General features: G+C 35.2%; 2 protein-coding genes and 1 long non-coding RNA gene across 5 annotated transcripts; all 3 read left to right on the forward strand.

The window, feature by feature from the left end:
• The first annotated feature begins 27 nt into the window (after positions 1 to 27).
• On the forward strand, positions 28 to 16,103 carry LOC112573484 (UDP-sugar transporter UST74c-like). Of its 3 annotated transcripts, XM_025253912.1 has the most exons (12): positions 28 to 191; positions 760 to 793; positions 2,007 to 2,093; positions 2,533 to 2,600; positions 2,979 to 3,050; positions 3,667 to 3,735; positions 4,133 to 4,235; positions 7,358 to 7,411; positions 9,093 to 9,185; positions 9,666 to 9,812; positions 10,080 to 10,162; positions 11,899 to 16,103. In XM_025253912.1, the coding sequence occupies exons 1-12, from the start codon at positions 64 to 66 to the stop codon at positions 11,975 to 11,977; spliced, it is 1,017 nt and encodes a 338-aa protein (XP_025109697.1). In that variant the 5' UTR covers positions 28 to 63; the 3' UTR covers positions 11,978 to 16,103. The 3 variants fall into 3 exon arrangements, with proteins under 3 accessions (XP_025109697.1, XP_025109698.1, XP_025109699.1); XM_025253913.1 differs by lacking the exon at positions 7,358 to 7,411; XM_025253914.1 differs by lacking the exon at positions 760 to 793 and having other exon boundaries at positions 53 to 191.
• Positions 16,104 to 16,880: 777 nt separating this feature from the next.
• LOC112573601 lies at positions 16,881 to 19,702 on the forward strand. Its single transcript, XM_025254113.1, has 4 exons — positions 16,881 to 16,966; positions 17,547 to 17,694; positions 18,815 to 18,923; positions 19,201 to 19,702. The coding sequence occupies exons 1-4, from the start codon at positions 16,939 to 16,941 to the stop codon at positions 19,294 to 19,296; spliced, it is 381 nt and encodes a 126-aa protein (XP_025109898.1). The 5' UTR covers positions 16,881 to 16,938; the 3' UTR covers positions 19,297 to 19,702.
• A 52-nt stretch (positions 19,703 to 19,754) lies between these two features.
• LOC112573602 lies at positions 19,755 to 22,225 on the forward strand. Its single transcript, XR_003101265.1, has 2 exons — positions 19,755 to 20,318; positions 20,369 to 22,225. It is a non-coding gene; the product is annotated as an uncharacterized LOC112573602 (long non-coding RNA).
• The last annotated feature ends 865 nt before the right edge of the window (positions 22,226 to 23,090 follow it).

Below are 23,090 nucleotides of genomic sequence, written 5' to 3' on the forward strand. Positions count from 1 at the left end.
ACCTCGATATATTCTTCTCGCCGCCGGATCTCACACATATTGGAGAGATATCAGAAAATATCAATGGCCCGCGAAGACCAAGTTTCAAAGACTGAGCATCCGATGCTCTCTCGTCTGATGGCAGCTCTTTTCTATGGGATTTCGTCTTTCATGATTGTTGTGGTCAACAAATTAGTACTTACCTCATATAAGTAAGTCACAAATCCCTGTTCGTGTTCAGAATGTAGTAGACTGTTAAAAGTAAACATACCAGACCATATGGGCCGTCAAAGTCATACTTTGGCCAATGTATATGTTATTAATACGTGTAAAAGAAGAAATTTGCTAGTGGTTCCCAAAACAAACTCAACTCCTTATTGACTTAAAAGTAAAAACTAAAAAAAAGCTAAGCAAAGTCACAAGAAGTTATCCAAGGGAACAATTGGTGCATAGAACTTCAGTGATCAATTAAAAAAAAAAAATTTTTTTTGCTTATACAGATAAATAGTTTTTGTCCATACCAAACATCTTTGCAGCCAACATCTGGCAAGGCCTTGATCATTGAAATTTCTAAATAATATCTACATCCCTTTTGCAATCTGGTATTAATGTTTTATTGAAAATGTCATGCTTCATGTTATGCTTCATTTGCTATTAATAACAAGTAAATTACATGCTTTAAAATTTTCATTTCATATTTTATCGCACAAGTATTATTTCAAATTGCAAGAATTTTTTTTAAAGTAGCAGACATTTTGTTACTGTCCAAAATATTTTCAGGTTTCCATCCTTCCAATTTCTTGGTCTTGGCCAGGTGAATATATTTTAAGTATTTAAATATTTGTTACCACCTTTCCTTTGATTCACTAACTTTGGGATTTGGGTTTTTTAATGTCTCAGTGCACATATTAATGCAGTAAAAAAAACCCACACATTTAAAGATATGGCATGTTATTGTACTTCAACTTTATTTTTAAACCAGCATGTGACTCATGTTAGCTTTTAAGCAGGAAATGATTCTTTGTCTGGAGATTAAATGACAAATAGTTAATCACCAGAACTTAATAATCTTCCTAACAAATTTTAAACATACAATGTATTAACAGCATGTTCTGAGTTCACCTTAGAACAATTCGGGTTTGACTTATAATGTAGACTTCGAATTTGAAATAGTGCTTGTAGAAAACATCATTTATTAGGCCAAAGATTTGTTAAACTAAGGATATACAATATACCAACATGTTGTCTTACTAGTCATGGTGAACAAGATGTCTTCTCTAATAAAATAAAAAAATTATGATAATTCTACAAAGGCATAAAAAGCATTTTAATTAGTAACTTTTGTTTGCTAGATGTCAAAGTTGATGATGGTAAAATGCTGTACTAATAGTAGTCTTTAACTGCACTGTATTTTTATCAGCTGTGCTTAATATCAAGTTTACAGTATTCTTTGCATGCAGTACAGTTTATTAAAGTCAAGCTACCCAAATATGATTCCCACATCTAAAGCATATGAATCTCCAGAAAAATCTTTAATCAGTGCAGTTTCCCACTGGCAACACTAGCAAAACTGGTGCTTTAGATTGTTTTTATTGTGCTGAGAAAAAAATGACATCATTGTGGCATAATGCAAAGAAATCATTAATCTGCTTAAATGACTTCCTATATCAGTTTCAACAGATAACCAAAAGTGTGTACCAGTGGATACACAAATACAGTGTAAAACATATTATTAAAGTATTTCATTTGTATATATTGTAAAGTACTGAAATACTTTGCTATAAGTAGAATACTTCAATTAAAAAGTATAAATACTTGTGACTTCTTCTCACCTGACTTTTGTCCCGTAAAACAGCATGCTTTTAAAATTGATCAGGTGTGTAAATGAAACACTGAAGTTTATTTTTCTACTTTGAACTTAATGTTTACATTGTGCTGCATTTATGAATTGTTGTGAGTTGTGAGTAAAGAGACATTGATATGTGTGAATCTGTTTGTTCACTAATTCTTGTGCATATTGTCTGCAGATGGTCACTGGTATTGTGGTGCTCTTTTTTGCGAAACAATTTGGGCTCATCGGTTTCCCCAATGCATCATTTGAGACATTTCGCAAGGTTTTCTATCTTTTTAATGATAATAATATGGCTATGAGCTAGTGCAATATTGAATGGAATCAAATCATTTGACATATTAATTGTTGTTGACATGGCTGCATGATGGATGATAATTTGGATTTTTAAGGGTCTTTCAACACTGGTAGGTCACATCAAGACCTCAGAGGTAAACGCTATAAATATCTAGACTTCAGAGCTTCAGAGATACACCCTATAAATATGTAAGTATAAGGATTTTGTGAAATAATTATCGCAGTGAAATAATTAAGTGTCACAGAGACAAGCATTATCATTAGATAGCATCACATAATTGTAATAGCCACCAAATGCTCCATGTTTAGAAATGAATAAAACATTCATTAAATTATATATTATGCTTAAATAAAATTGTTGAATCTCAATCATAGCATTATCAAGTTGCTTTATTTTTGTGTTACAGGTATGGCCTTTGCCATTGTTTTATATTGCCAACCTTGTTTTTGGGCTTGGAGGGACCAAAAAGCTGAGGTAAAATTTCCTAGGAATATTGTGAAAATATGCAGATTAGAATGTGTTCATGATCCCCCACCTCTACCCCTCTTTTGCTCCCATTAAAATTTTAACAGTCATTCCTACCCCTCATCCATACACCTGTGTCACATAATTTTGCATGTAAATAAAACTGTTGCAGTCTGAAAACCATTTTTCAATTACTAAATTTTTACAAAAATAGGTGGTGGTGGTTCAGTGTTTTTTCAGCTTGCCATTTTTTTTAAAAACTACTAATATGATGTTATCATTTACAACTCATTAGATTAACAAAGGATGCAATATGTGCATATTGATTTAATATATTTCTTTTAGTTCAGATTTATTACATATTTTTTGTAAATATTTTGCTTTCAGTTTACCAATGTTTACAGTTTTGAGAAGATTTTCGATATTCCTCACTATGGTTGCTGAATATTTCATTTTGGGGTAAGTATTAAAATCCACCTACTCTTAAAAATATTTGCTGTTTTGTAATTGCAAATTAATTAAATCTGTTAGTTTAAGTTTAGGATATGTACATCAGATCTATTTGACAGGCAAGCTGAAGATTCATTGTGAATATTTGAACAAAATACATTTAAATTTGCGGTTGAACTTTGTGCAGGCTTTGCACCCAGTACCTCTTTGTCTGCCAACACACCATTTTTCATGAATCAAGGCTATTCATATTAGGAGATAGGACAATATATATAGATAGAGGAAAGAGCTAAGCATTTCACAAGAACTGCTTGTACTAGCATTTTGCAGACCTTAAGTTTTCATCGGTCTTTCCCATTTGCTCTGCTCATTTCCAGCTAAGATCATCTCTTCAGTAGAGTTCTTGCTGTTAGAGTAGAACCTTCACAAGGCCTTTTATGAGTACATGCCATTGTACACGTACATATGCACTACTTTTTTCATCTCTCCTCTCTCATGCACACACAGACACATATTCATTCACTTTTGAAGTAAACAGAATGTACATACTGAGTATATGTCATCTCCTTCAGCTGAAATGATGGAAAATTTCAATTGATTGGGTTTTATCTCTTTTTCATTTTAGTGTTCATGCCAGTGTGTTTGTGCAGCTGACAGTATTCTTGATGATATTTGGAGCTGTTATAGCAGCAAGGTGAGAAATTTGGGATAAACATAGATACATTTTTATGGAGCTATGCTTACCTACCTTTAGCCTCAGGTAGTTAGATGTGTTAACCTTTGGTTAGTCACATAAGGAAACTATAAATTACTAAAAAAAATGCAGTGCTGATTTGACTCATTTAAAAAGTCATCATTATGGCAAACAGTAAGCTGGGAAATAATGTCTAAAATAAAGTGATGAAATCAGAAGAGGATTGCAATACTGACTGGTTCAAAGGGCATAGACACATAAGAGGAGAGTCCAAAGAAATGTCCATTTCTGTCTTAATTTACTGTGTAATGGATATATTTTGTTCTGATGATAATGATTTTGTTTCATTTTGGGGTCCATTTACTGTGTCATTCTTAATTGTGTTTCTGTTGTGCAGCACTGATCTTTCATTTGATCTTATGGGGTACACCTTCATCATGCTGAACAATATTGCAACAGCTGCCAATGGTGTATACACTAAGAAGAAATTAGACTCAAAGGTACATGAGCTATTTGACTACATCTGTGCCTATATTTCTGAAAATGCCTTCTAGAGTTACTTGACATAAGGACTAACATTGTTAAAATACCGGAAAAGAAATTTTCGTCATAGAATTTTAGATTGAAATATCTCAGTGTTTGGGGGTGTTTTTTTTGGACCATATATGTTCATTTTTTAAAGGTAAACCACTAGTCATTACTATTTCAAATATTTTGTGTCTCTGTCTCTTTAAAACATTTATTCAGAGTCTGCATTGGTCACAAAAAACTTGAAAAGTTCAGAAGTGGACCCATAGATCCAAAACAGTTTCCCCATTTGCTTTCAATATCACTGTTTGTGCGAGCTTATTGTCTTTTTGTTTATATATTAATGATGCTGTTAAGGCTGATGTGTTTCAGTCAGCTGTGGCTCACAAATAATTTTTTTAAAAAGACATAACTTCATTATAGGCTAACACCACATTAAGCAGAGGGGAGCAATGGGTGGGGAATGGAGTTGTGTACCATTAATGGCTGCCCTTTGAACCAGGGGATATTTTAGTATTTCTTCTTTTATCATCTAAAATGAGTGCCCAGGTATCAAATGGCTGAAGCAGACAACCAGATTTGAAGGCATGTAGCTATAATTTCCTAATTGTGAATGTGACTTTGAGGAGAAAGTTATTAATTTAGCAGACAGGAAAATGGCAAGAACAGACTACAGTATGTGTAGAATACATGCAGCAGTTGTGCAATTAAAGGTGAAGTTGAAGGCTGTGGAACCTGTGAAGTTTAAATGAAAAACATTTGCAGTGGATGGAAATATGACTAGGTTATTTCTTGTGAGTCCAGTGGAGATGTGAAACGGTTTGTTCCAGGTTGTTCAACACAGGGAGACTTTAAACGTGTTAGCAGACTTTTTGTTGTACAAACTTGTTAAATTGTCTTTTTAGGGTATGTTTTGTGCTTTTCTGTACATCATATATCGTGTCCCATATCTACTTGGGTAAGAAGATGACAGATGAAGTGAAGTCAGAGTATCTATAACTCTGTCTACGATACATCGTTTTGTACTCTGTGTTAAAGCTGTACCAGTGCTGGCATGGTGTAAAACAAACAAAGCTGTCCAAAAAAACAAAATGACAATGACAATGATCAACTTTATTGGTCCCAGTGGGCAATTTAAAGATGGAAACGGGCTCTAGTTACAGTACGTTAAAAATAAAAGTAGAACAAATGTCTGCAAGGAAATTTTGAAGTACTTTTTTGCAACAAGGAAGGATTCATGGGTATGGATTCAATGTGCAGTCATGCAGAAAATAAGAAACAGAAATTATTCTAGGATCTGGTGGGATTACTGCAAAAGTTTGCTATTTGGCGCTAAAGTTATAAGAGTGCACATGGGACATTTCGAAAAAAACTAGTGGTTGGCATTCTTTGAGCAGTTATTGAACCAGCTATCTAGAGTTAATCTCATTTAATCATCACCTTCAAATCAATCAGATGTTCCATTCCAAGTACTTGATTTATCAGTTTTAAGGCAGAAAGTTGGTGAAGCACTAGGTGCTGTGACTTATAACGATCCTCGAAGGTTCGAAAAAAAACCCAAAACTCGAAGGTGAGGTGAGGCTGGGACTACAAACACTTTGAACTTTGCCGACTGAGCAGGAGAGGAAGATGTTTCCTCAGGCGTGTTCTTATCAAGGTAGGCAAGAGTAGGGAAGAAAGAAAATAAGGTGGTGTGGGAAGTATAGCTACATTATTGACAGTCACAGTGTTTTGGAGTGAGACAGCTCTTGTCAGTAAAAGAATAGAACTCTGTCATACAGTGTAAAACAGAAATCAACATTGTAAACACAATGCAGAATTTATTCAAGTTAATATAGTTTTATGTTTTGATGAGACCAATAATCAATTGTTATAAAGGTAATAGAGAACAACAAATGATCTCTACAATGTTGAAAAAAATAAGTGCAGCAAATATATCACCTGTCCATCAAAGTTTGCTGGAAGTAAAAGGTTAACGCATAAAGTGAATGGGTTTTGAAACGGGTTTGGCTATTGAAGAGAAGTATGGAATGAGAAAAATGACAAGCAACATCAACAACAAGCTGCAGACTTTTACCAACCATTGCCTACGTCATATTCTGGGAATAAGATGGCCTGAAAAGATCTCCAACAGCAGCCTGTGGAAAAGAACCAGAATGCCACAAGCCAAGACATCAAAAAGCACAAACGGGGCTGGATAGGGCACACCCTGCACAAACCAGCTGACACCATTGCTAAGCAGGCACTTGACTGGAATCCTCAGGGGAAGAGGAGAGTTGGGAGATCAAAGCAGACTTGGAAAAGAACAGTAGAAAGTGAGGCAAAGGACGTCAGAACCACATGGGCCCAACTGAAGGAGGCTGCCCTATACCGCATCTGCTGATGAGCTGTTGTTGCGGCCCTATGCTCCTCAAGGAGTAACAAGGACTAAACTAATGGAATGAGAATGAACAGACGTTAGTACATTTGGCTTCCCAGTGCAGTGGTAGAGACTAGTATTGAAAAATGATTGCATGTCAGTAAATAAGAAGAAAGTGATCTGCATATCTCATTCCATTAAAGTTACTCTGAGATTATTGTTTCCACTTTATTCAGTTCTACTACATCAAACATATTAGTAACAAAAACGGAAATTAATGAAAATAGTTTTTTTCAAAATCCTTAAGTTTCCTTGTTTCACTGAGATCACTGATGTCAGTTTGGACTGGAAGAATAAAGTTTATCCTGGTAAAAATCTGTAATTTATTTTTCTGATAGTATTGCTGACCATGTTTATTACTCATTATAATGCATTGTTTAGAAACATTTGGGTTGTTGTAAAGTAATTAGCACATTAACTTCAATGATTATGAAACAGCTCATGCAAGACTATAAAGCAGACATTTCTCATGTTATTGTCGTTATAGCAGTTATGCAAAAATCAAATTTGAGATTTTAGTATGTGCACTTTTTCTTTAATTCAAGTTCCACGTCACGCCCTCACCTACCCATCCCATCACTGAGTGGACACCAAGAAACAATAATTTAATCTCTTACAGTGAAAGAGCTACAAATTTCTCAAATCAGACACTTAATTTGCATTTATTTCTGTCAGCATTACAATGCCACACCATCTTCTTCACCGGATGCTTTTGAAAAAAGCCAGCAGGTAACCCTGCTCTACTTTGTGGCTAACCCTATTTCAAGATTCATTGTTTATTAGTGTTATGCTCCTGTTAGTGACCATTGAACTGACATTGTCTACACCTATCTACAAATGGCTAGCATTTAGAACAACTGTTAATACAATCTGTAGCATGCTGTAATGAAAATTGTAGTGCAGAGGTATTCCTTGTTTATTTTATTATAATTAAAAAATTGACAGAACATGAAACAAATGTTGTGACAGTTCATGTTACTCATAGTTGGATGTTCATGATTCTAGTTAATATGCTTTGCTGGCTGTGTGGATACTTTCAACTTTCCCTTGTGGTTTTTTGGGTTTTTTTTTTTTTTAGAGAAAATAACATCTATAAATGCACAGAACTGAAACACTGGCACTCACAAGGAGGAGCATGAAAAATATATTACAAATTATTCTGGTTAACTCTGTATATTTTTGTGTCATATACTACTGTATGAATAGCAGTAGGTGAGGGGACTTGTTGGGCCAGATAGAAACCATTAGCAGAGTATGACCACAAAGGTAGCAGGCACTGTAGAAAATCGGCCTTTAATTTGTAAGAAATTATTCTAACCTTGGTCCCTCTTCCCACCACAGAAAAATCTGAAAGAATCCACATTTTTGTTTTTGCTTTATTTTTAGTCATGTTGGATACACTCAATGAGTAACTCAAAACTGTTAACAGATATCTTGCTGCATATTATGCATGAGTTTAATAATCATAGAATTTGTGCATTGTACATTCTAGACAATGTTTTATGATGTCCTGCATGTTGTCATACCTTGTGGAAGTGTATGCATGCACACACATACATGCATTCTCTTTTAACAATTTTTTTCCCATATATTTCCATATTTTATATATTTCCAGCATATTTTTTTCCCTCCACCCAACCAGGAGATTCAACAGTGTATGGTCAGGCTCTCAACATTGATTACTATCCACCTGCACTTTATTCCTTGTCATTCGTTTATACAGAAATACGCTTCTGCATTATTCATGCATTTTGTGATCTAAAGCATTGCATGACATGATGCAAAAGTGATGTTTGTCAGGTGGTTGGAGTCTTTCAGCAAACATCACTTTTAGGTGCATACCCTTGTATTATATATCTTTATTTAGTGCCTACCCTATTATCACTTCTTTCTCTATGTGCGCATTGCTACATACCAATATGAGTGCATGTATTGTGATTCAGTGTCAATATCAAAAAGTTTTTATATCTCATTCATGACATTTGTCCTGTAAGCATTGTTTTAATTTCTGTCCTGTTATCACTTTTTCTTGTTTTGGTTTTCTCGTCTGTTTATTGCCTGAAGAAACTTTTTTTCCTACATCTTTCCAATCCTCTTGTCTTTGACTTTCCCTCATCTCTTATTCTGTGTGTGTATATACAAGTGCATGTGTGCATGTACATACTTTAATTTTTTTTTTTTTTATCAAGTTCTGTCCCCTTTTCAGGGTGGCTAGCTGAAACATACTTAAAAATACAGCACTAATAGCTAAAAATTCCTGAATTAAAGATATTGACTTCATTTGATGGAAGTTCTCATGTCACCAGGTTGTAGCTACATGACTTAAGCTTCATGCCTAACATTATAAAAAGGTGTGGTCTATCACTGTCAGCGCTTTTACTGTTCATTTCATTGTTTGTTTGTGAAAAAGGACCTTGGGAAATATGGACTGCTCTTCTATAACAGTCTCTTCATGCTGCCCTTTGCCTTAACCTTGGCTTTTGTCACTGGGGAACTTGAAACGGTGAGTTTAACTTTAGTATGGTGTCAAATGTTCAGAAGTGTATGAGTATTTTCGTGATCGTTTGTTCTTCCTATTCCCCCACCCACCCCCAAAAAAAGATCTGAGAAAATACCACCATCTAATGGTTTCTGGATACAACAGGGAAAAGTGCAGTTCTTTTCTGTACTGCTGCTTGATTATAAGAGATTTATTCACTGTAGGCTTACTAGTTATATGTTTTGCCATAAGGCTGTACTTATAAAATCTTATTGACTATTGGACATGGGTGTTTGAAAGTTTGACATATGCAGATTAAATACATTCTTTTGTTATTGTCAGTAATGGGGATTGCCTTCCACTAAAGTAGTATTGCATTCAAGTTATTCTTAGAAGATTAGCTCTAGCAGTTTATGTCACATTTAAGCCAAACCAAAAAAACAAACCTTCAGCTTTTTGTTGTTTCTTTTTATCATTACAGTGGTAAACATGACTATGTTCTAGCTAGTTGATTTTCCCAGCTGGACTGACCCAGTGTTTTTGATGGATTTGCTCCTATCCTGCTTTATGGGGTTTATTCTCAACTACTCCATCATCCTATGTACAGCATACAATTCTGCCCTTACCACCACTGTTGTTGGTGTCATCAAGGTATGATTAAAGATTATGTACAGCATACTGTTCTGCCCTTACCACCACCTTTGGTGGTGCCATCAACATGTATATATATGTATGTGAGTTTGTGCATTCATGCATGGGTACACTATGTGAATAAATTATTGTATGAATGACAGTTACTTCTATAAATTCTATGAGAAAATATCTGCAACATTCTTGCTTACAAGAAAATTATCTTTGGTATTTATGAATTTATTTCAGAAACATAGCAGCTACATAAACAATATTTTTATTCTGCAGAATCTTCTTGTCACTTATCTGGGTTTGTTTATTGGTGGGGACTATGTCTTCAGCCTGACCAACTTTGTGGGCATAAACATCAGGTAAAAAAAATAAGTTTAATATAGTTTTGAGAACTTTGCTATGAGAGTAATAGACTGTGTATGATACGGCAGTTTGCAGACCTTACATTTGTCCCTGCCTCATTGGGAATCAATGGTACCTTTTCCCCACTGCACTTCACCCAGCAGTTAGGTCTTCTAGATTAGTCCTCCGTCAGTGGCAGCACAGTGCTGTCCACCATCAGACAAGATGTCTGCATATACCTGGCCGATGGCTACTTGTATTTCAAATGAGTTCCATTGCATCCATCCACTGCCTACCTCTTATACTTTGCCTTCAAGGACAGGGTCTTCTACTTGGTACCGAGATCCGAGGAACTGTGCTCACACAGTTTCATATGAACACACGCAGTTCAATGTCAGCATACCTTCATGATTTGCAACCCCACACCCAAGATGATGGGCAAGTGAAGCTAGATTTGAAGAGCCTAACTTCCCTTCTGACTTTGTTGGGATGGAAAGTCTGAGTTGAAGCCCTTGCAGAATTTCCTCCACCAGAGGCATGTTTGAGCACTATCCTAGTAGTTTTGGCTCACTTTTGATTGCAGACAACTGTTCTGGGTTAGGCTTGGTTGCATCTGCTGGGCCTTATGAATGCAGCAACTCATTTGCTTTCCTTTGAAATGTAGTAATTAAAGATATATGCAGGCTATAGGCTGGTATTCAAACTCCACCTAGCTGCTCACTCTGATTCTGACACAGGAATATGTAATGTACTGCAAATTCCCCGTGAGGCATAGACAAGACAGGTGCAAGGTCCACAGACCACCGAGTAGTCATGTCATCTGGCAAGTGTGTTCAAAAAAGGAAATTTTACCACTAAAAAATGTATTCTTTCCAACAATATCCACCGCCAGCCATTGTCCCCTTCAATCACATCCCTATGGCCCAAACAATTAGCCATCTATGTTAATCCCCATGATAGGTATATCCCTCGATGACACCAGCAGACCAAAGGTGCTTAAAGAGAATAGAAGATTGTCCAAAGTATAAAGCTGGTAATATTGCAACCTTTGGCTTGGTTATGTGGATATTTGGAGTAGGTGGACAAGTGTTGCCAGGAATAGAATGCTTGCAGATATAGAATGAAGACATATGGCATGGCTTCTCAGAGATAGTATTGAGGAAAGGGAAGCATATATTACTGTGTTCATCAGTGTTTCTCATGTAGAAATGTGTATAAATCACCTGAAGAAAATTCAAACCATTTTGTCTAGGGAATCTGGGAACATAAATGATTTGGTATTTAGAGTAAGTTTAGAGTTTAGATCAGAGACATTTTGTAATAAACCTGGCATAAAAGCAAATAGTCTTTGCCATATGTCAGGGACAGTTTTACATGGATAAAAATATTACATTAATAATGAGAGCGGTTTCTAGATATTAGGATCTTGATGATGATAATATTAACCCATGTTGATGTTTACTTTTTGTGTGACTGATCACAATAATTTTATGTGAGGGTCTGAAATTTACAAAACTTTTATGAGGGGTCTAAAAACAAACAAGCATAAATAGATGTAGGATTTCTTTCTTTTTAAGAGTTCCATCAACATAATGGCTCATATAACTCAAGTTGCTATATATTTGTTGTTTGCATTTGCAAGAGTCGCAGAGTTTAAAGAAATGATTAAACTTTGGCAAACATATGCTGTTCCTAATATGTTTTCTGTTAAATTAATCTAAAACGAAATAATCCATACCTTTCTCATTTTCAGTGTTTTAGGCAGCCTTCTATACACTTATATCACCTTCAAAGGCAAACCAGCATCAGGATCTTCCAGTACAGTTGCATGAAATAAAAAGTCCAAAAGAGTCAAACTGCCAAAAAGCTTTTTATTTTCTAGCGCACCAAGGGTCCAAGAAGCTAAAACTTTTAAGCTTCATCAAATGATTTTAACATTTTATTATGAAGGAAGTATTTGGGAGATTCCTTCAGTTTTGTGGGCTTGAAGACTGTGTAGACTCTGCTATGTCATAGTCTTTGCTGCTGACATGGCAACCAGCTGTATCTAAGTATTGAACATTGGGATCTCGTAGTGTACTTGGTGTTATATCTGGTATTGCTGCATATATTAATCCCTTCTTATATTAGTCATTCGGACATTATTTACTAGGTTTTTTTTTAGCAAGTTCTTGTGGATATATATATAATATCCATATATATTATTTAGTCATCTAGTCTGCTTCCAATAACCACAGCTGTGTGTGCACACGTGCATGCATGCACTCACACACATCCACACTGAAAAAGGCATCCCTATAGGCATGTTGCACAAAGTCAAAGGTGGCTACTTTTTAGACAAGCATTTGCATTAGTACAAATACTTAACATTCATGTCAACCATGTTTACCACTTAAATATTTTGTAATGGTCATTCAAATGAACTATAGACTAATTTTCTTTTACCGTATTCTTATAGTATTTTACAGTTATATGGACTAAGATGATTGTACACATACAGGGTTTGTGTTTGTCCAACTCTTAAACAGATCAGTACCTCCAATGTTGAAGGTAATGTTCAGTAGCTCAACAACTTTATAATGAAAAGAAGCTAGCTGCCAATGAAGGCCTCACAAGCCTTAGTAATATAGGTGAAACATCAGTCTTTCTATACTTTTTCTATCGGCCTAAAAAGTGTGAAAATCACAGCGCAACTCATCTGGACTTTAAGATAAACAGGCAATAACTTTCCATCTAAAGTACAACAATGCTTTAGCACATTGATAGTGTGTGACCTAGCACCAATCCTGAAATTCCTTGCACTGTTTAAAGAGTGCTAAGGAAATGCTTTGCTTGGAAATGTGTTTGCTTGAGGGGTCTTTATTTTACAGAATGACATTTCTTTATATTATACATGCAAGCATACACCTTAGCATGTACATACACAAGGATGACAACTGAAAACAACTTATGCTATGTTCCCCTCTTATGCACAGTAGTATCACCATCTGCTGGGTGAAGGCAGAATCAGTAGCACAGCTTGCTCAGTCTGTATTTCATTTGGGTGTTCCTTATATAAAGAATGGTTAGCAGGCACACTTTAAAGTTTGAAGAGGCATTGTAGAGTGCTTATATTATCACTGTCCAAGTAGAAGTTCAGATAACCAAAAAGGAAAAATAAGTTTTATGTATGATACTTTTACATTTTATTGTCAAGTACAACATTATGGCATGTTTTAAAATTCTTGCTCACAGATGCTGATCAGTAAGGGATGTTTAAATGTATATGCATTGATATGTATGCCTTAAACTTAAGGGTCCATTAGCTATTTTTTGTGCTGCATATTTGGAAGCATTAATGTGATATACTGCACATGATTAGAGAAATCCATCAGTTAAAATGTTCTTGCTCACCATTTACCAATAGTATTTGCTAGGCCCTAAAAGTATGCTTTTGTTCAGATGAGCATTGTATTTTTTCTCCCCTTCTTGTGATAATGTAAAACGCAATTTTTTTTATGCTGCTTTTACTCTGATCTGCTTTTTATGTTTGACATATTATAAAGCTTTCTATCAACGCTTTCAGTCTTTTTTAGAATAATTTTGTGCTGCGCAGTTAAACTTTTCATCTTATATGAGGAAAATTTTTCAAAGATAAAGTCTCAAGTTATTTTGTCAAATTGTTGGTGTCACCAATTGGGTCTTGTGTCTTCTTACACTTCCAGTTGTGTAGATATATATGCTACGTTTATTATAATTGTGCAGTGTGACATTTAAGATTTTAGTCATAAAACATATTCAGATTCATATCAAAGCAAAGGAGGCAGTGCAGGAATAAAGTCTAGGGCAGGGGTGGGCAAAGCTTTTTTTATGCAGGCCAGTCTCAAAATTCTAAGCTTTGCAGCAGGCCAGTAATATATCAAAAACCCATGCCAAGTGACTGCACAACAAACCTAGTGATAATGGAATGGAAAACAAAGGAGTACATAATGGCGTTCACTTACCAAATTTATTGTGTAAAGTGAAGCTGTTTGAATTCACTCACAATAAAACTTTAAAGTCAGCCTTTCCTTTTAAGGCAGCCGCCTCCGATGCTAATGACATCAGATGTCAGCTGTGTTGTTATCTTTGTTATTTCTGTGTTAGAATGTTATGAACTGCAGATTTCTAATGCTGTTGTACTTGATTAATTAGATTTCAATCAAATTAACTTAGGCTGATGGACCGGTTCAAAGAGAGTTAGGTGGATGGGCAATGATGTGGTTTTCATTCACTTCAAATGGACACTCCCCTACAAATGCCACTGCGTACCTTAGGTCCTCCAGTCTGCTGTGAAGCTTCTGTGTCACTAGGGTCTCCTCCGTCCAGATGTGGTGCCTGAGGACTTCATGCAAAGGAGAGTCCTGCACCAGATGTTCTGTTGGGATTGGCAATAAAAGTAGCCACAAAAAAGCCCCCAATGTCATGTGATTGTATTAGCTTCCTGAACATTAGAGTTGGCTGGGATGATTTAGAAGGGAGTGAAAATGTGCCTGTAATGAATGGTCTGCACTCTTCTGTATACATCTCTGTATACATTCTGTATACATTCTGTATACATGTTAAAAGGGAAAAAACTAAGAGAATTTAATTTCCTTTAATCAAAATAACTGATAAGACAAATAGTGATGTCAAATTATAATGGACAAATGTTCAAGGCAACAGAATTGTTACAATCACTTTACAAGAACATTCAATGTCTGGCATCCTTCAATGTGACAATGTCAGTGGTAAAATGCCAATAAGGTAACATTATTTCTATGATCAAAATAGCAAGATTTAAAAAATTTGTTGTTTTTGTAGCTGTGTTTACAAAACTAAAATGTCTTCCATATCAAATAGGATATTGTTTAAAGCTGCTGAGATTATTAAATACTTTTGAGAATTACAAATGCATTTATCTTTTGTGCAACCTGGAGAGTTTTAACTTACAATCAAATGTATGTATTTAAATGTGCATTACTCAAAGGCATAGCTGTATAGAAGAAATATTCAGCTGTTTTCATTGTTAACTTTTTTTTAAAAAATTGATTTTATTTTAACATTGTAAATAAATTGTTTAATAAATTTAAAATATATTCGAGTTTCATTAATATCGGTTAAAATGTATGCAGAATCACAGATTTTAGCTTTTGTCATCAAAACTTTTGTGAAAAACTTATGCTCAGAAAAACACCTGAAATGTTTGCAAAATGTGTACTCTGTTCCTACTATTGCTTTTTATAAAGAAAATAAATCTTTGTTGGGCTTATTGAAGATTATAATGTCATGGCTTACTTTGTGGTACATGAAAAACTTTCTGTACATTTTGGTATGTACTTTGGAACTAATGATGAGTAAAATGTGAAAGAGATAGAAAAGCATTTGATTTATTGATGTTAAGAACAGAATGTGGGAGCTAGGAAATGCTTGTGTTGAAATGTCTGAAATGCTCAATGTAAATATGCAGGTAAGTATATTTCAGACATGTTTTGGAAGACTTGCCTACAAAATAATAACAAAAATTGTGGTACGAGTTTGAATGCTAAATGTATAATCTGTCAAATAGTGTAAAAATTCTTTGAAGAATATTGTCATTGTAGCCATGCAAGGAAATGTACAGGGTTGTTTTAATCAGTGCATGCAATCTTTGAGGTGGAGCTTGTTTTATTATAACAGATGTTTTATAACTACATATAAAACATATGTCGAGGATCTTGTCAGGTTTTTTTTCTTTGGTCTTGAAGATCTTTTTTTTCTTCCTGTTTTTACATTAATGTTGGCTTTTTCTCATATTTGGAATGGTATTATGTTCTGAGCTGCTAAATCTGTGATCTTTATACCAGTCAGTAATGAGAGGGACATTTTCAGCAAAAACATTTTGTTTTAACAGAACTATTGATCAAAATCCCCTTTGTTGATCACAAATTGCTCTTCTAATAAAGAAACAATATAAAAATGTCTTTGTGTCCATTCATGTTTATTCACTAATCCCCACTAACTCATATGCAAATGTGCAATACACACTAAGGCATTTATTTTACTATGATACATATATTACTATTTTACTATTTTTATATATATATATTACCAGGGTTTCTGCTTACGCAAAAAATTGCGTACAGTACGCATTAAAAGTTCGGAGAATCCCTTCAATTTTCGTCAATGGGGTCCCCTCCAAATATGGGCGAAGAACAGGGACCCCTTAAAAATCTGAAGAAGGGGTCCCTGGGACCCCAAAGAATTTAGCCTTAGCAGAAGCCCTGTATTACTATTTTACTTATTATATTATATGATATATATATTACTATTTTACTATTTTATATATATATTACTATTTTACTTATTATATTATGGTTCTTTTTTCCACTATGCAGCATCTTGTCTGGAACCAAAACTAAAAACAGACTAACATTGGCCATTGAAACTGTACATACATTATTGATTATAGCCTCGAGGCTATAATCAATAATGTATGTACAGTTTCATGATCATGTTTGATTTTATTGTCTGTGAAAGTCATTGTTTTGATATTGACTCATTTATTGCCTCCACTGACAGATATAATTCAACTTCTTTCACTGCATTTTCACACTAGACTTTTTATTATGGCAATCTTGAGATTTCAGATTGTGCTCCAGCTTTTGCAGAATATATATACTTCTAGCTCAAGAATGATTAAATTTTGTTCTAAAAAATGATTAAAACAAACACCAAACACCATTGCGCAAAGGGAAATCATTTATAATTGACACAATGGAGTTGTCCTTCCCTGGCTCTCGTCACGAAAAATATAATGGCATCGGGTGGAGAACCAGACTATGGTAAGAAAGACCGATAGACCTACATGGAAACCACATTGTATGTCTGCCTATACACGCGACATTCATTTAAGGGGTTTTCGTGATTCAAAAAGCAGGCCGTGTAGTACACTGGTGTGGACAAATATCCGAGGCTCACGTACACGATGACAATACAACCAAAGAAATCTTTGAAATCCGCAACAAGAGATTTGCTGTTTAGTTGATTTGTGTCGCGCCTTATAAAACAATTCCTTGTTCTGCCATAGTTGATGCTGTTATGTGCAGTTTCTTGAAGGATTTGAACCCTCAAAGACTAAGATGTGACCAATACTGAAGAAATATTAAGCTGCCCCAAACAAGCGCTTCCGCTACATTATAACATCATCAATTTTTCATTTAATGAAAATGAAATCTACATAGCTGTGACTTTTGATCTACTAGGTATAGATTAAGATGTCAGTGAGACAGACCAGTAATGTGGTGGAACATAGTGAGCTATTATATTTTTATTGAACAAAATTTACTCTTATTACTTTAAAACTCTTGTCTCAAGACATATTTTGTATTTGATCTGGCTAAGAAATCAAATTTTTCTTTGCAGGACTTGATGAAAGAAAAGCTGGTTATGTTCGTGTCCGGGTAGAAATTCCAGACTTGAAGGCCAAGGGAAGAAACTTTATGAATAAAATTATTGGTGGAAGGAGAGATGAAGCAAGTAATGCAAAAGTTGAATGCAATTTTGAAGAGAGGTATTTGTTTTTAAATATTCCAAAAAATAAAACTTACTGGCAAGAATGCAAAGCAAAGCATTGGGAGCAACTAACATGCAAGTCAAGGTTATCTCCATAAAGTGTAGTTGTCACCTTGGACCCTATCTTTGTTTACATTAGAAGTGGAGAACCTTTTTTTCTTCCAAGGGCCATTTACACTCGCGAGCCTTTCCTCGCACTGACTATCCTCTGAATCACAATACAGATGGGCTGGGTGCGGCTGATGAGAAACATGTCTATTCTGTTGTGTACTCCTATGTCCTGTTTATCCCATAATTAATGTTCGTTGCTAATCCCTCAGAATTTATTATATTAGGATTCCCTTAAAATATAAATATATGTTGCTATGAAAAAGCTCCTGTATTTATTGAAATTCAAGTACCATCTGCGGCTGCCTTGACTGGGCCATACCAAATGATATATACGACCCACAGACATTCCCTACCCTTACATAATCATTGCCAAGGAATATATTAAACAGGCTTTGCAGAATATGTGCTGAGGAATACAGTAGTGCTGCAATGTGCCATATCCAAAACACACTCTGTAAATCTACACACTTTCTGTCTCTATATATTGTTCCTTCAGACATAAAGACATCTTTAAAAAATAACCCAAAAAATCCTAAAAGATAGGGCCCCTGTCAATGTGACTCCTAAGAAGAGAACCCAAAGCATGTTATTCAGACCTGTCCAGTCCGAGAAAGAACATGCCAGAAGTCTGGCCACTAGAAACCACCTGGAGGCTAAACTTTTGGGGACCATTTGACAGTTTGGTGGCAGATCTCCTGGAGACCACTGACAGTATGGCATGGCCATGCTCTTATCCAATGCTGAAATGCTGAAGAAGCTCATAAGTAGACTATGACTAGATATTGTTTCCCAATCTATTTTTTCCATTATAGTCTCATCTTTTGACTATTTGTCTATTATATTGATGATCTTATACAGTCATAGGTATAATGCTTGATTTTAGGAAGAGGAAAAAAAATTTTATTTTATATTTTTACATTATCTAATTTCAGTTTGACTGCTAGGATTCAATGCAAAAACAATAGTATGAGGAGTGTAGAATGAAATGCATAGGATTTTGATTGCAGAAGCTTCATTCTGAATGTGGCTGGGGAAAAAGACCTGAATGGCAAAAGCTGGACAATGGAGCGTCCCATGTTGCCTTTTAATATTGATCCATATAGTTCATACTGCGAGGTAAAATTTAGTTTAAAAAATAGCTTTTAGCATATGATGCAAAAGTATTATGTTTTATTCTACTTGCCAGCATCCTGAACAAATATTATATTAAATAGCCAGGAGTGTCATGACTGTCACTTTATTCATGGGAGTGGGAAGAGTTTTACAATGAACAGTGGAGTCTTATGCCAGATCTAGTCTTTTGATGGCTATGAATCTTATTTATTTCAGAATAGCAATATTTTACACAGTGTGCTATGCTAGAAGACATGATTTTTAAAATTTTTTGTTGCAGACAGAAAAAGGCTTTGTAAATATTTTCTTAAAGAAAGAATGTAATGATGATGATTGGAGCACCTTCATCCGTAAAGGAGATCTGAGCGCTAACTGAGATGGCAAAAGGAACAAACATGAGGATAAAGATCTTCACTTTCATTTATTAAACATAAGCGAGGTCAGAACACAGGCACAAGAAATCTGTTCTGATCACCTGTAGATGTGTCTAGTTGTATAGTTTTCTCATTCTTCAGCTGATTATTACAACTTTTTTCATGCTTAAACAAAATTTGATGTTTCTTAGTGAAAAGGAAGGAAGGTGATAAACTCAAAATGTTGCATTTACTTCAGTAGTACTCAAGCCTGGGTGGTGGTTTTTAGAACAGAGAAGGCACCACCAGGGCCGCCGAGAGCCAGCCCGGGCCCCGGGACAGACGACCTCTCCGGGCCCCTTGCACTTGTAATCGTAAATTATTTTCCCAGTATATAAGGTATGTTTACAATTCGAATCTCAATATCTACACTTGAAACTCAACTTCTGCATGTGTAATGCTTGGGTGTTCTGTCCTTAGACCTTACTTTAAAAGAAAAAGAAAAGGAGAAGAAGAAAAAAAATCCACTGACCAAGGCCGGGCCCCCTTGACAGCCACGGGCCCGGGTACACCAGACCCCCCTCTCCCCCCCTCTCGTCAGGCCTGGGCACCACTAGAAGCATGAGCTTAAAGTGTGTGGTCCCCCAATAGAACAATTTTCCAAATAGGCAGGTACTTAAAATACTAGGTATACTGCAATAAGAATAATCACTGAGCTTGTGTAGTGCGACTCCCTGGCCAAAGCCTGACTCACTGCACTTAACAAACAAAAAATGCAAAAGAAAGACGAAAATCCTGAATAAGGATTAAATGACAGCAGCACAAGAACAAGAGAGTTAGAACTAATGAAAGGCAAATATGAAGCAGGAAGCATTGAGTGCAAGCAGACATAATGAACTCAAAATCAAACTGAAATGTCAATGATACCTGAACATAAAAGGCTAAAACAACAGAGCTTATGAACCAATGTACAGAATGCACATATGATTACTTAAGTGTTCAGTTCGTCTGATGAAGATACAATCACTTATATAATAGAAAGTAGGTATTTTGTTGTTAGACATGCTAATATATCTTTTAAATTCTGATATTGAGGTCATTGATTGTTTTGTGGTAGGCTGTTCTATAAGATGCTATTTTGGTAGAAAAGAATTTCTTTTAAAAAAGTCCTTATTCTGAGCATAGGTCTTTTATTTGGTCTACATATGTGATAAGGATTATTTGTTCTTGTTATTTGGTTCCTCTTTGTGTTTTCTGTATTTGATTTTATTCTTTGTTTAGTACGGTTTATTTTTTATAGCTCATATGTTATTTATTTGTTTTCCTTTCCCTCATATGCTGTCCATATTTCATTCTTGATCTTAAATGCTGAGCATGCTCTTTAGGAGTGTGGGTATGCACTTTACAAATTTTGCATTTATTATTATTATCATTAAAAATAATCAATGTAAAGTCCATTTATCATTTTAAAATAGAGTATTGATCTGTGCCTTTCTTTTAAAATACAAAAGTCCAATACATTGTATAACTTTGAATGACTAGTCCATTTATAGCTCCAATAATAATTCTTCAAGGTAAAGTTTTGATTGATGGTTTTAAGTCAGTCTGTACAGTCATCCAAGATGACATCAGTGTAATTAAAAAAAGGGTCAAACTATTTGTGTTCATTGGATTCAGTGACAGACAAAAATGGCAGCATCCAAATAGCACAATAGTTTTTTTTTCTTTTAAGTATTATGACAATAAAGGTATTCCAGTTCTTTAACACTTTGAAGTTTTACTTACTGAGACCGTAGAGCTGTTTTAGGCAAGTACATAGAGACAGTTAATGAGGATTGCCTTTAAAGCCTGGCACAACACCTTCCTGGCAGATCACAGGGAGAGCACCATCTCTGTTATAACAAAAGAGAGGTATTTAAATGGTTTAGGAAAGTTTTTGAAGAGTCACATAATTTTGAAGTTTTGCTTTTGTATGGTTCCCGGTTCTAAGATTTGTCAGTGAAAATTGTCCATTTCCTCTTTTGAAGCATCTTGCGTCTGTTGCTTACCTTTCTATCATCTTTTATGATTTTATTGGTAACGGCATCATTCTTAGGTTGTCTCTCTTCATACATTTTTAGCATCTGTCTCTGTGTGTGTCTGCGCGCGCGCACGCACAGGTTTTCAGTATGTACATCAAGATTAGTGAATGTTTACATAAATACTTTTATTACAATGCAAATATCATTCATGTGTGTGTTTTGAAAAGATGAGCTACATTCTGAGATAGGTATTGATTCTACTAAAGTTCTATCAGCAGATTTAAAAAAATTTCTATAGTTATTATTTATTCAATGCATGTTATAAGCAATGGATATCCTTATTTGATGTTTCAGGCCCGTTATCTAATTGAAAGTGTATATAATCACATCTGAAATTTCAGTTTCAGAGTTCATTGTTTCGCTGTTTGTCCTGTTCGTATGACAATATGGCCGTCAAAAGAATTTTTAAATTGTTAAGGCTTTTCCAGCATTAGTACTGATTCTAAGAGATTTTGAGGCATTGGAATGGATAAGAGTTAAAGGTAAAAACTAAACAATGGAATTTCTCATGCTACTCTTTTTTCAGTTTTGTCTGATTCTAGGTTATTAAGCCACACTGTGTTTACTGAAATTTTTGTTTGTTTTCTGAGAATAGTGTATTTTTAAGAGCTTGTTAAACTCAATTTTCTTTTAAATTTATCATGAATGTAAATGAGTATTTCAGCCGTCTGTCTGAACTTTCCATGAACTTAGTGCCATATTTCCAATTCTGTCTTTCAATTAAATATTGTTCAAATGTATTGCATTTTTTTTAAGTAATAGTTTACATTGTATTGCTCAATTGTGGAAAAGCGTACCTTTTGTCATTACCATTATGCGAAAACTTTGTTAAATAGCTATTTTTGACTCAAGACGTGTTATGAGTTATGAAGTATTTTGGTATGTACACCTCTGTTGTTATCTTTGACTGCTATGATTCCTGACATGGGGTAGTAGACAGCGTGCACCATTATTTAGCAGAAGTATTCACTTCTTCGTAACATCATGAATAGAAGTCAGTGTGGAGGTACAGTCAGTATTCACTATAAACGAACCGACATGAAGCATACAATAAAAGTTCATGAAACAGCAAACAGAGCAAGGACGAGATGGGGAAACATGAGTACGGGCCGTAGTTATGAAGCGAGAGAAATTTCTCCAGGGTAGCATGGGGATCTCACGAAAAAGTGTCTTGTTTTTGTAGTTATTGTGCGATGCCCAGCCCCGTGGACACTATTTTGTTTCTTTACCCCGGGATATCTTTCTTTATAACTAATGTAAAACATCAGCAGGTTTTGGACACCACTTTATAACTTCGAACATTTTCCCTTGTTAACTGGCAATTCATAATTTAAGAGACTACTGAGGTATCACAATCCTTAGGTGCTCGGAAAGTTATTTACAAGTGTCTTCAATAGATGCTATTTGGAGGAAAATGAGTAATATGGTGTTTGGCAAAGAGAAGACTTATATAATAGGTTTGCAATTCCACTTTTTTAGCCAACTCCGTAGGTGGCATCAAAGAATCTTCTTAGAAAAGAGTTACAACTATACTACTAGACTTACAACTTCATTTTTGTGTCAGAGTCAACAGTAAGCAGGTGGCGGAGTTTTGCTTTCTGGAACCCGAACGACGGTCTTTGGTGCCAGTATTGTATACCTAGAAAACAGCCCCCCAAAACGAGGATGCCAGATGGACCATTTCCTCAGAGACAGGATTAAAAGAATGTTAATCACACGCAATCTGTGCTGCAACG

The sequence above is a fragment of the Pomacea canaliculata genome, linkage group LG10 (genome assembly GCF_003073045.1).
Source record: "Pomacea canaliculata isolate SZHN2017 linkage group LG10, ASM307304v1, whole genome shotgun sequence".
NCBI lineage: Eukaryota > Metazoa > Mollusca > Gastropoda > Architaenioglossa > Ampullariidae > Pomacea > Pomacea canaliculata.

What these genes read in the sequence shown, in the direction of transcription:
- LOC112573484 (XM_025253912.1), top strand. Translation starts at nt 64, where the DNA reads ATGGCCCGCGAAGACCAAGTTTCAAAGACTGAGCATCCGATGCTCTCT. An exon ending in GGAGGGACCAAAAAGCTGAG is followed by an intron (nt 2,601 to 2,978) that starts GTAAAATTTCCT and finishes TTTTGCTTTCAG; the next exon opens with TTTACCAATGTTTACAGTTT. An exon ending in CTTTTGAAAAAAGCCAGCAG is followed by an intron (nt 7,412 to 9,092) that starts GTAACCCTGCTC and finishes TTTGTGAAAAAG; the next exon opens with GACCTTGGGAAATATGGACT.
- LOC112573601 (XM_025254113.1), top strand. Translation starts at nt 16,939, where the DNA reads ATGGCATCGGGTGGAGAACCAGACTATG. An exon ending in GGGTGGAGAACCAGACTATG is followed by an intron (nt 16,967 to 17,546) that starts GTAAGAAAGACC and finishes TTTTCTTTGCAG; the next exon opens with GACTTGATGAAAGAAAAGCT. An exon ending in GAATGCAATTTTGAAGAGAG is followed by an intron (nt 17,695 to 18,814) that starts GTATTTGTTTTT and finishes TTTTGATTGCAG; the next exon opens with AAGCTTCATTCTGAATGTGG.